Below are 11628 nucleotides of genomic sequence, written 5' to 3'. Positions count from 1 at the left end.
CGAATGAAATACAAAGGAAAAAACAGATTTTGAGCCAAAACAAACCTAGCATATTTTAGCGTCTGCAGCGATTTGTAATTGTCAGTATTCGTTGAGCGTCCAAGCAGTGTATAACGGTAAAACAGTGAATGCACACGTTTTTTTGCCATTGTCTTTGATCAATCAAGAATCCGTTTTTTGTGCACAAAATATTGGTTTACGGATGAAAAGAAAAAGTTTTTGATTGAAACAAGTGAAGAATCATCATTACGGATTTTTGAAAAAGGCGCAAATAAGTGATAATTTAACGAGTTTTTTTTCTCTAATTTTCGAGTGTTTAAGACGAAAATTGCTTTGAGAATTTTATATCTTAGAAAAAAGCGTGATTGTTGGAATCGAACATTGATTGCCGGCAATTAAAAGTGATGGCTCGATTCGACGCAATGCATTGCAATGACCTAGATCAGTCGCATTTGGCTTTTTTTACTTAAAAAGTCGTTTAATTTTAACAAATTGACATTTTTCAAGTGAATTCTTGAAGTGTGTTTTTTTCACTCACGTGCTGCGCCAGCACGGTTGCCTATTCAATATTCTTCGAACTTGATACAAAAACCAAACAAAAAATTGTTGCTGATTTACATTTGATTCAATAGATATATCAAGAAATTCAGTTCAATATTTTGAGTGACATAACGTGCACTGAATAAAGCGTCTTCAGTTTTGAACATTCGAGTTTTTCAAAATAATTCTTGATAATGTATTAAAATTCTGTTTAAATGCCAAAAAGCCAATAGTTTTCCGTTTTAGGCACGAAAATGGCTAATTGGTATGCACGGCCGGCTCTGTAACAACAATAAAAACACATTCCTTAACACAAGACTGTTCACGAAGCATTTGGGTGTTTTTTTAATCGATTATTCTGCACGCCAAGTTTTGCGCAATCCAAGTCGGGGTTAACGATAGTTGATAGTATTCATTTTTTTTTAATCTTCGGAATGTGTATTGTTATTTATTGTCTTAGAAGCCATAAAACAAAAGATACTAGACAATTGCTGAGAAGTCTGCAAATGAATTACAATTGTGATACAATGAAACTGAACGAGTCACACACACACAGGCCCATTGCAATGTTTACATTTTTTTTCTCGTATGTTGATAGTCCTTGAGAATAATTACGGTATGTCGTGTGTCCATAACAAAGTGATTTGTTGACCTGCACAAAATAATGGTGATCTTTGATGTAATATTTACTTAACTGAACTCAAACGCATTTACACTTGATATACGATATTATCTAACGAGATAAAACGCAAGTGGCATTTTGGTAATTCGTCGAAATGACATTTGACGCCGAAAATTTTATTGCTATTTATGAAAATAGTTTGCTTCATGTTTCCAATTTCGGCATCAAAAGAGTTCATGAGTTTATCAATTTCGACAAATATACGTGCAAGCAACACGACCGTGACTTGGGACGACATCCAAAATAGCCATAAATGTTTAGTAAACATTGTTTACCGATAAAATCATCACTTATTTCGCTGGTTGTTTACATTGTTGAACAATTTATTTGCAACCAAATTCGGATTATGATTGTCAATTAAAAATGCGGTCAAACATGAAGTCATCATCATATCATAATTTCCAGTTTCAAATATTTCTTCATCTAATTTGTTGATGTCTTCTTCTATTTGGAAATTGTATGAGAATTTTAGCATCAGGTCTTGCGATATATATAATCAGATACTAGTCGCATGTTAAAGTTTAAGTGAAGCACTTTCGTTTTCGAAAATTGTACGTTACGGTGGTTTGTGTGCGCATAGAAATTACAGTTTGCGTGACTCAACTAAGATTTATCTCACATTCAATTAGATTTTATGGAAAGAGTGGTCTTTCATTGCGCATACCCAAGACGATAACTCAATAGAAACTCATTGAAAATAATGCAAATTTTACTTTCAAGCAAGTTTTTTGCTTTCGAGTAGCACATGGAAGAAAAATAGACAGATTTCGTAAATTCGAAGAAATAAATAGAAATCTAATCGTATGCTTGATAGTGCTAAAAATCCATTTAAAAATCAATTTACGTAGATTTTTGAACAAGTTTCATAGAGATACTTATTATCATTGCAATTCAGATTGTGACATAATTTAAGCGCCCGTATTCAAATTGCTAAACGTCTTTTCGCTTGCTACATCGCCAGTTGATCAAAATTGACAGGTCAACTGCGAACAAGTCTACCCAAGTTTTATATATAACGGTTGAGTTTTAGCTGATCCAATTTAGTATCCAGTTTTTACCAAGTCACGAGTGAGCTATCAAACACATTTGCCGGTGAACTCTTAAATAAAATTTCGTTGATATTTTTTGGCTAAAATTGGGTAATTGTCATCGAGTTCTTTAAAAATGAGACCAAGAAAAGTTCGGTGGTGAAGGCCAAATAGTTCACTGCAATTTGCCCCTTTTGAAACGAGTTCTTTTATCACCAAATTTGGACGATTCCGTTCATACGTCATCAGCAGATGCCATTCACTTTCCGACGAAGAAAAAGAGAAACAATTGTGCGTTGTACTTTCGATTTTTCGCTGCACAAAGCATAAAATGCTCTTGTTTATGGTCACTTAACACATATACCAACAATGTATCCATGCTCGCCGCTTGCATTTGGCGATGCGATAATATCTTTGCATTGAATAAGTGGCAGAGGTGTTCGTGCCAAAAATTATGTTACGAAGAAGCCGTAATAATATGCGCAATTGTTCGAATTGGTGTTCTTCTTTCTTGACACATCATCATACGCGTCGATTGTTATCCAACCTTTTATAAGTGAAAAAAAGTTCAATCCATTTGCTATTTTGTTTGGGTTTGATTGGCATATAACCGCAAATATACTTCATTAACGAGCGATGTTTCAAAAGAAATCAAAAGCCGATCCGAATAACTTTAACGAATGAAAATCTATAGCCGTTCATTATATTATGCAAATAATCAATTCACAGATTGGGCTTTTATAATCCCAACACGAAATTTTAGATGATTTTCACGATTTGTTCGACTCATGAACCTTGACTGAAAGTGAAATTGGTAGTTTTGATTCTTTTCAAAGCAAATAATCGTAATTTGAACCACTTATCACATTTCTAATGTATTATTGCATTAACGAGCTCTTCGTTTTCCAATGACCTCGGGTCAAAGTTTTCTAAAAACACCTTCGAAAAATTTCGATTCTTCGTCGAAACATTCAACTCAACTACAAATAAATTATACAATATTCTGGTGTACATAAAAAAATTCGATTTCTTCTCTACACAGAAAATTCAATATGAATATCCACCGAAAGAAGCTAAACATGAATGAACTGATGATGATTTTAATACCAGTGCTCAGTTTGTTGACATCCAGTGTTCTGTGCGATTCCCAATTGTATCAACCGCATGAAGTTGAAGTTGAGCATAATTCACACTTACCGGTTCAGCCCGAGCTAGTGCGAGTCTTCCACGGCTGCCACAAAAAGTCCGGTTCATTCGATCTCTGCATGAAGAATGCATTCAACGAGCTGCGACTATACTTCAAAAGTGGTAAGTAACAATGATGACCATGGTGAAAATGTGGACATAAATTCACCCCTTGAATTGGTTTCGCTCGTATGATTTTATGAAAATCGTTTTAAAAATCTAAAACCATTTAAAAACCGAAAATGTTCACTTTTAAATTGAAGTCCAGAATGTACATTGTAAACGTCGTTGGTGCACCGTCGATTCAAATGACATGTATTTGTGTTTGTAGAATGAATTCGCTGCAGTTGCATTTTTTTTGAACCAATCAATAAAATAACGTTGTATGAATCGAATCGCATCAAAGTCACGTACGCATACCAATTGTCGGTCGCATCAGCGGTGATTTTTTTTTGCATATTTGGTATTTCCACAGCAAATTACTACCTTTGCACATTAATTCAGTTTCCATTTTCGATAAATTCAGTGAACGAACGAAGCCAACCGTTTTTATGTTGCTTTCAAGCAAAGAGCAATGAGGTAGCCTCATGACTTTGACTCAGTTTCTGCGGAGTGCTTTGATTAAACTTTACAAAATATCATTCTTTTTTTTCGCAGGTTTTCCAGACATTCATGTTGCTCCGTTCGATCCGCACAAATCACCACATGTAAGATAGTGTTGGCCGTCGAACACATTCGAACACTTGTTCGACCGTTCGTCAACATAAAAAAAAAACGGTTTTGTTCGTTCGTTCGTTCGGACAATTGAAAAAAAATTATTTTGTTCGTTCGTTCGTGAAATAGAAAAAAAAATTTTTGTTCGTTCGTTCGTTCGTTGATTAAGAAAAAAAAGTGTTGTTCGTTCGTTCGTTCGGATAATATGCTATGTTCGACCGTTCGGATTTTTTACATTTGAAATACATAGGAATTAAATACAATTTTGATTTCTTTGGATAAGACTGAAGGTACAACGTTATTACCGGTGTTATTACTCAGTAATACCACTGTGTTTGTCCAAATAGGTGAAAATTATTAATTTACATGAATTTAAGTATTAGGCAAACATAATCAATAGAACTAATCATTTGTACATTTGGCGGCTCCCAATACTTCAATTTAACACATTGGTTTTCGAAAAAGTAGAGTATGTTTGCATTAATGGTTGAAAATATTAAGTTCTTTCGACGAAGAGTATCAGGAGTTCATAAGTATCAGTACGTAGTCGAGCTCCGCTTATTGTACGGCATTAGCATAAACGAACAACATACGGATCAATGTATAAGAGTGAAATGACAACATCACTGAAACCGTAGCGCATGGAAAATAACACAGAAGAAATGCGACAACAAACAAACATTGCGAAATTGCAACGCATCGGGGAGAGTGAGAGAATCTGTGCTGTTCGCACAACAGCAAATATTCATAACACGTTGACACTGACTCAGTGAAGAAAACCAATACCAACGCAAATTAAAACAATTGATTTGTATTGCTTGGACAAACACAGTGGTATTACTGAGTAATAACACCGGTTATAAAGTTGTACCTTCAGTCTTATCCAAAGAAATCAAAATTGTATTTACTTCCAATGTATTTCAAATGTAAAAAATCCGAACGGTCGAACATAGCATATTATCCGAACGAACGAACGAACAACACTTTTTTTTCTAAATCAACGAACGAACGAACGAACAAAATAATTTTTTTTTTCAATTGTCCGAACGAACGAACGAACGAACAAAACCGATTTTTTTTTATGTTGACGAACGAACGAACGGACGTTCGGAGCCAACACTAATGTAAGACCATCTGTGTATGATTTTCAATATCAAAATTCACTTGAGAGTTCAACCATTCAAGTACCTTGTCTGCATCGACCTCGAAGTGATGCGCTTTTGCTGTGTCATTCAGTGTGCATATTGCATTTGATACACCACTGAAGATCCAACAAAACAAATACATTTATTCCGGAATCTATTCAGTCTAGAGTGGATTAATTTGATACATCTCAATGTGATTTGCAGGTAGAGCAACGACGAGGATTGACTTTTGGCAGTGGTAGCGGATATCGACTTATATTGAGACATGTATCGGAATACGGTTGGACCAATTCTAAAGTTACCAAATACAGGTTCGATTTTTTTTTCTTCAAAATAAAAAGAGAAACGAGTTCACATAAATCATCTCTTCATTTATACAGAACGGACTTTGGGAACAATCGAATCATCTACTCACAAGATTTCCCAGAGAAAAGTCTTGATGGTGAATACGAATTCAAAGGTTTAATGTTCGGACGACCATATGTAACTAAGGGCTTTTGGAATATGACACTCTATGACTATGCGTAAGTTTAGTTTACCAAAGAATGAAATTTTAAAAGAAATCTTTTTATTCTCTTCAATTCTAACATGAGTGTGCAATTTTCAGTCAAACAACAAGTGTTACTCGAGTTGGTGGACCCGGTGGAATACTGAAAGTGCGTGTCGAAATTGATAAAATTGGCGATTTAAAGTTGAAAATTTCGGATTTGTTCGGTGGACGCAAGATTATTGGTAATTTTTTATATGTTTAAAAAAAATCCAAATAAAATAAATTCTCCCGAAAATTTAATCGAAGAATTTGCTTGATATCAAGTCGTCTTTGTCGATTTCTAAACATACATAGATATTCATGTTGATTGTATATTTTAAATTAAAAAAAAAAAAAATTCCATTGCAGAAAACACAGCCGATTTCTTCATAAACAATATGTGGCGACCCGGATTTCCATTTGTTCGGCCGCTAATCAACGATTTGGTTTCAACCGCATTCACAGATATCTTCAATGAGTCATTTAGGTAACCTTATATACAAAACTTGGGTAGAAAAAGGAATTTCTTTGATTTTTCCTTTTATTGTATTTATTAGGTACTTCCCTGTAGACGATTACATCAAAGAGTGATATTGGAATTTTTTTTTATTATTTCGTGTGTGTATATTTTGTGTATATATTGTTTATAGATGGTAAATTGCGATGTTTTTGTGTCTTTTGAATAGAGTGTTATTTAAAAAAAAAAGTGTGAAATAAATTGTTTAAGAAGAAATTCCCAAAGTTTTTCTTTCCTCTGAAGAATACATCATCCGATAATTATATCTAAATCGAACATTGTATCATTTTTGAAGCCAACGCAAAAACGAATCGAACATTTGTATGATATCTAATAAATTCGCTTGCGTGTGTTCGCCAACAAAATCCATCAAATACGAATGCAGGGCGAATATTCGCAGTGACGTGAAAAATTGTCTTCGAAAAGACGAATACAGTGAAGTAAGTAAAAAAGCACAACAAAACGAAATGCTACATTGATATTCACCACACCGGATAAGCCCAGACGATTTTCTATTCGAAACGGAATCTAGTACGACAGTAGTAGCGGCGGAAAAAAAACAACAATTCGTTCGATTCAGTGGCGACGCACGCTTAAACATTCGAATAGCGATGAATTTATTGAGACGCACGCTCTCCTCGTGTGTATCATATGTGAATCAAGGCATCGCGGTCAAAGCTGTGTGGCAGTTTACGTTTCGCGCGCTTTTTGAATTATGTATTCTCTCCTTTATTGTGCTGCCGGTTGTTCGTGTGCCTCTTACTGTTGCACCATCGCGTGCGTGACCATAGTATTGGTATTCATATGTGGTTCGCGTTGCGTGTATGCGTGTGTGTGTGCCTGACTTCACTGTTGTTTATTCTCCTCCGCGCGCACATCAACACCGAGTATCACACCGATGACCATTCGTCGGTGTGACTGTGTTAGTGAATCTAGCATTCGAATGGGCCAACACAATCTGTTTACGTTTCGTGTGCCATTCGTTTATGTTAGTGTATGCAATAGAAATTCCGTTGACGTGAGCAGGATAGGTTCGGTGTAAATGTGTCATGCTCTCTCTATCTCTTCGGTAGTCAGCTGTCATATTTTGACATTTACCAAGCCGTATGATTCAGCCGTTCAGCGCGAAACACCAATACACACATACGCACACATAACCAAACAACCGGGGCAACAACAACAACAATGCCACTTCGACTGTTGGCAATGAGCTGTTGATTCGGGGAGCATGCGTTTGTATTGGAATAAACATGCTTACCGAGTGAGCACTTTTGCGCCTATATAATCATTCACGAAATACTACGATAGTGCCACTGATAGAGATATAAGAGGAGTCTTTGCCATAGACCAATACAACATTGTACGATTCGCACATTTTTCAATATTCAATCATACACCGAACAGTGAATACGGGTTTTTGACTACACGCTGTCATCATTCGCTGTGTGTTCATAACGCGCACATTTTTTTCCGTCAATCTTTCACCCACCGTTTTTATTTCAATTTTACGCGATTTAATTGCGACATACACGTTTTTTTGTGTTGACGATTTTATTTTTGCCGATTCGATTCTGTTTTTTCTTCAAGACAAAAATAAAAAAAATAGCAAAAATCTGTGCGTGCAATCAGTAAATAAGTGTGATTTCATTCGATGTTCGTATTGCTTCAGACACATGAATTTAAATCGTGTGCATAAAAATAAATACTGTCTAAATAAATTCGAGTTGATTGAACGAAAGGTATGAGTTGATTTTTTTCCTCGATTTCATCGTGTTTACTTGAATTGTGCATAAATCGATTGAACAGTCGTGTTTGTTGTTTTTTTAGAATTTAGTGGTCGACAATAAACAGAGAATATTCAGCGGAATCAGTAGAAAAAAGAAAGAAAAACCAAAACAGGCGTCAATTGACAGTTACAAAAATTCATTCCGTGCATTTCACTATTTCAATTAAAAGCAAAATCATCAACCATGGAAATTGAATTCGATATCAATAGTATGGACAAATTGCCGGAACGTAAATACGAATGTAAGTAAAAAAAAAGGCCGTCGACAAATGAACTGTTCAGGATATTCGTTGGACATTGTTTGTGTGGTACCATAAATGTGGTACTTGAAAATGTTAGTACGTAAAAGCGGTACACGTGTTGTTGTAATCACGGCTTAAAAGCCCCGAAAAAAATTATTTTGATGTACCGCTTTTGTGTACCAACATTTTCAAGAACCGTATTTCGTACGAACGTAACAATGTCCAACGAATATTCTCATCAGTTCAAATTGAGTGTGTGTGATAAGAGTTGACAGTTGACAGCATCGACGCGTTGCTTAAACCAAACACGATTCGTAATGTTGTATGTGTGACGTTGAATTGATTTTGTTGCGAAATACCGACGAAACCAATTCTAACAGCAAATTGACGATTCACTCACTCACAGTCTGTCTGTTTAGCATTACGAATTACATTGAATATGTCTATTAAATCTGTAATTTAATGCTAGTCGCTCTGTTTTTTGTTTTGTCTTCTTTCATTGCCAAAGAATGTCAAACTAATTAGAGATTCGATTGTGACAAATTGATAATTTGTTTATGGTTCTGTAATTTGCTCCTCTTCTTCTCTTCTCTTCACAGATTTGGATCACACAGCCGATGTTCAGTTAGTTGTTAAAATGGGAGAAAACAAAAATTGTCATCATTTCGTTGAAGCAAAATTGATTGCAATTTCACTATTTCTCATTTATTTTCTATTTTTCCTTCATTTTGCATAATTTATGACCGTAATTGAGTTGTGAGTTCATTTCCAATTTCGTTTTTCTCTTTCTCTACCTCTCGCTCTACTTCACTTACACTCCGGTCGCGGTGACCATCCAATCCGGAAAAAACTCCTCTCATCGTTGCGCTGCCGCAAAATTTATACAAAACGCAAATTTAGATTGCACGCATGGGGCGATACACTTCAGGAGGCGTTCGAACAGTGTGGCGTCGCAATGTTTGGCTATATGACAGAGATTGAAACCGTGGAATTAAAGCAGTGTTTCAAAATTACCGCATCCGGCGATGATATCGAAAGTCTTCTGTTCCATTTCCTCGATGAGTTGCTGTTCCTATTTTCCACCGAACCATTTTTAACGTGCGCCAAATTGGAAATCAGTAAATTTGATTTGGTCGACTTTGAGATCGATTGTCTGTGCTACGGTGAACCGTTTCAATTGGGAAAGCATCCGCAAGGCACCGAAGTTAAAGCAATTACCTACTCGGCCATGCAAGTCATACAAAGGCCAACGAAAAACGAAGTTTATGTCATCATCGATATCTGAGAGAATGTGAAGCGCTCCAGCGACCAACATATTTTAAATGGGCTTCAAAGAGATGCTCGCTCTTTTTTTGATACGTAATTTCATACATGTTAAGCAATATTTTAGAAGAAATTAAAAAAAAATTAAAGGACTAAGTCTTTGAATTGACTGTGTAACCAAAACATGAAAAAAATCGAGGCAAAAGAATATTTTTTTATCAATCGAATAATAGGCATTAGACTTTTTATCCATAAAAAATAACATCTTTTTTTGTATGATACATTTATAATCGAGTAAACGATATTTGTGAATCATAAAGATAACTATATGTAATAAAATAAAAATAATTCAGGAATTAGCAATACTGTATGCAAATAGTGGCGAACTTCTTTTTTTTGCGTTGCACCGTTTCGTTTGCAAACACACACATATATACGGAAAAGAGAACAGGAGTGAGGTTTCTAGATAAGCACCGATTGTTATCATGGCACATTGTACGCTGCCCAATGCCCATACGCTGCCTCTTTCACGGATGTCGTTCGCTTACCGGGGTAAAGTGCTATGCCAGCCAAACCACATATCGACGACATCAAACTCACCGCCTATTCACCCATTTCTCACTCGGTTCGCATGCAGCGCAACATTCGCAACTGCAAACTGAATAATTGAATTCGTTTCGCTTGCAAACCGCTGCAACATTGTAACAGGTAATATACGGCTATGGAAATCCAAACCAATAAACACAATGTATAAGCTACTAATTAACAAGCTCTTGAAACGAAATTCGAACGCAGAAAGGAGGTAGAACAATTTGCTGCCAATTGTCTTTTTTACTTCTTCTTATTTTTGCTAGGCCTCATTTTAATGTCATGTTTCAAATGGTAAACAATAATCATGTAGGTTGAAATGGGGAAATAAGTTGAGTGCTTTTTATGTAATCATCATCTCTCGTCGAAGCGTATAATTTCCAAACAAAATCTAGAATATTCTGTGTTGCACTCACAGCGCTTACATTGTATCTGCGGTATTTGCATTTGGATTGCCGACCAATTACGCGTTTTTCCATATGAATTGCATCGAGATCTTTCGTCCTCTCTCACTCTCTCTCTCTCTCTCTCTCTGGCCGTCTGTATCGGCATACAGGGAGAAATGTTGCTATTTGCATTCTGAATGATGCTTTTACTCTTCTGTCGAGAGTGATTGTTGGGTAAGATAAATATATGCGCCGCACATCTGTGTGTTTGGCCAGTGAACAGCTGAAGCTAGCTCTTGTTAGACTTGTTACATTTTTTTTCCTCTGCTTGCTACAATTCAATTGAAACACTAGAAACTGAATATTCTATGAATATTTCAACATGTTTGATGATGGGGCGAGCACGGGCGGCCGGCTTTTATCCATACGATGCAACAACAATGTTTGTCATTTTGTAAATGGGTAGTAATAGTGATTTTGGTTTTTGTTGCTTCGCTGCTCGACTGCTCTGTGCTAACGAACTTGTAAATGCTTTGCGTTTTTCGTGTATCATAAAAAACAAACGCGGTACTAGGACTCTTTTTTTCTTGTCTTTCAATGGATTTTTCTATCGCAATCCATATGTTGTATGTTGGAGCTGTGTGAACTGTTTACTACTCTTCGAAGATTCTTATCCTTTTTGTTCTATCCTGTCTGCAACTGTTTGCATCGAAAACAATGGCCATCGTACAACCAACGTAGCAAGACGTCTGCCAAACATTGTTTCACAAATGGACTGGAGAGAAGAAAAAAAGGCGAACAACTGAATAGAAATGATTTTCGCTTTTGCTCTCTAACAGATCAATAGAAATAGATAAGGCTGTCATATTAAAGTGGAAATGTCTTAACATTATGCCGCTGGCTCATGCATTACTGCATTCATTCCTTTATTTTGTTCTCGGGTCGAATGTGCTTTGTTATGCGTGACTAATTTGAAACAAGGAGAGTCAGTTTTGGCTCGGGCTACAATTAGACGGAAGACAA

At 36.0% G+C, this 11628-nt stretch overlaps 2 protein-coding genes across 2 annotated transcripts; both read left to right on the top strand.

Annotated features, from left to right (window-relative positions):
* On the top strand, nt 1-6588 carry LOC129573638 (uncharacterized). Its single transcript, XM_055454445.1, has 8 exons — nt 1-116; nt 3293-3558; nt 4093-4142; nt 5499-5605; nt 5675-5818; nt 5902-6026; nt 6193-6310; nt 6381-6588. Exons 2-8 carry the CDS (start codon nt 3303-3305, stop codon nt 6412-6414), a joined length of 834 nt encoding a protein of 277 aa, XP_055310420.1. The 5' UTR covers nt 1-116; nt 3293-3302; the 3' UTR covers nt 6415-6588.
* Nucleotides 6589-7570: 982 nt separating this feature from the next.
* Nucleotides 7571-10007, top strand: LOC129573644 (protein archease-like). The gene is made up of 4 exons (XM_055454455.1): nt 7571-8079; nt 8168-8368; nt 8968-8992; nt 9269-10007. The coding sequence occupies exons 2-4, from the start codon at nt 8311-8313 to the stop codon at nt 9651-9653; spliced, it is 468 nt and encodes a 155-aa protein (XP_055310430.1). The 5' UTR covers nt 7571-8079; nt 8168-8310; the 3' UTR covers nt 9654-10007.
* Nucleotides 10008-11628: the final 1621 nt, after the last annotated feature.

Source organism: Sitodiplosis mosellana, unplaced genomic scaffold (genome assembly GCF_009176505.1).
Source record: "Sitodiplosis mosellana isolate CC-2019 unplaced genomic scaffold, AAFC_SMos_1.0 Smas_scaffold_1, whole genome shotgun sequence".
NCBI classification, from domain to species: Eukaryota; Metazoa; Arthropoda; class Insecta; order Diptera; family Cecidomyiidae; genus Sitodiplosis; species Sitodiplosis mosellana.
The sequence above is the reverse complement of the archived record's forward strand: the minus strand, read 5'-3'. Positions and strand labels throughout refer to the sequence as shown.

Bases quoted from the DNA above. Each gene is read 5' to 3' on its own strand.
- LOC129573638 (XM_055454445.1), top strand. From the start codon at position 3,303: ATGAATATCCACCGAAAGAAGCTAAACATGAATGAACTGATGATGATT. The intron at 3,559-4,092 runs GTAAGTAACAAT...TTTTTTTCGCAG, and splicing joins GCGACTATACTTCAAAAGTG to GTTTTCCAGACATTCATGTT. The intron at 4,143-5,498 runs GTAAGATAGTGT...TGTGATTTGCAG, and splicing joins ATCCGCACAAATCACCACAT to GTAGAGCAACGACGAGGATT.
- LOC129573644 (XM_055454455.1), top strand. From the start codon at position 8,311: ATGGAAATTGAATTCGATATCAATAGTATGGACAAATTGCCGGAACGT. The intron at 8,369-8,967 runs GTAAGTAAAAAA...TTCTCTTCACAG, and splicing joins GCCGGAACGTAAATACGAAT to ATTTGGATCACACAGCCGAT. The intron at 8,993-9,268 runs GTTAGTTGTTAA...ACGCAAATTTAG, and splicing joins GATCACACAGCCGATGTTCA to ATTGCACGCATGGGGCGATA.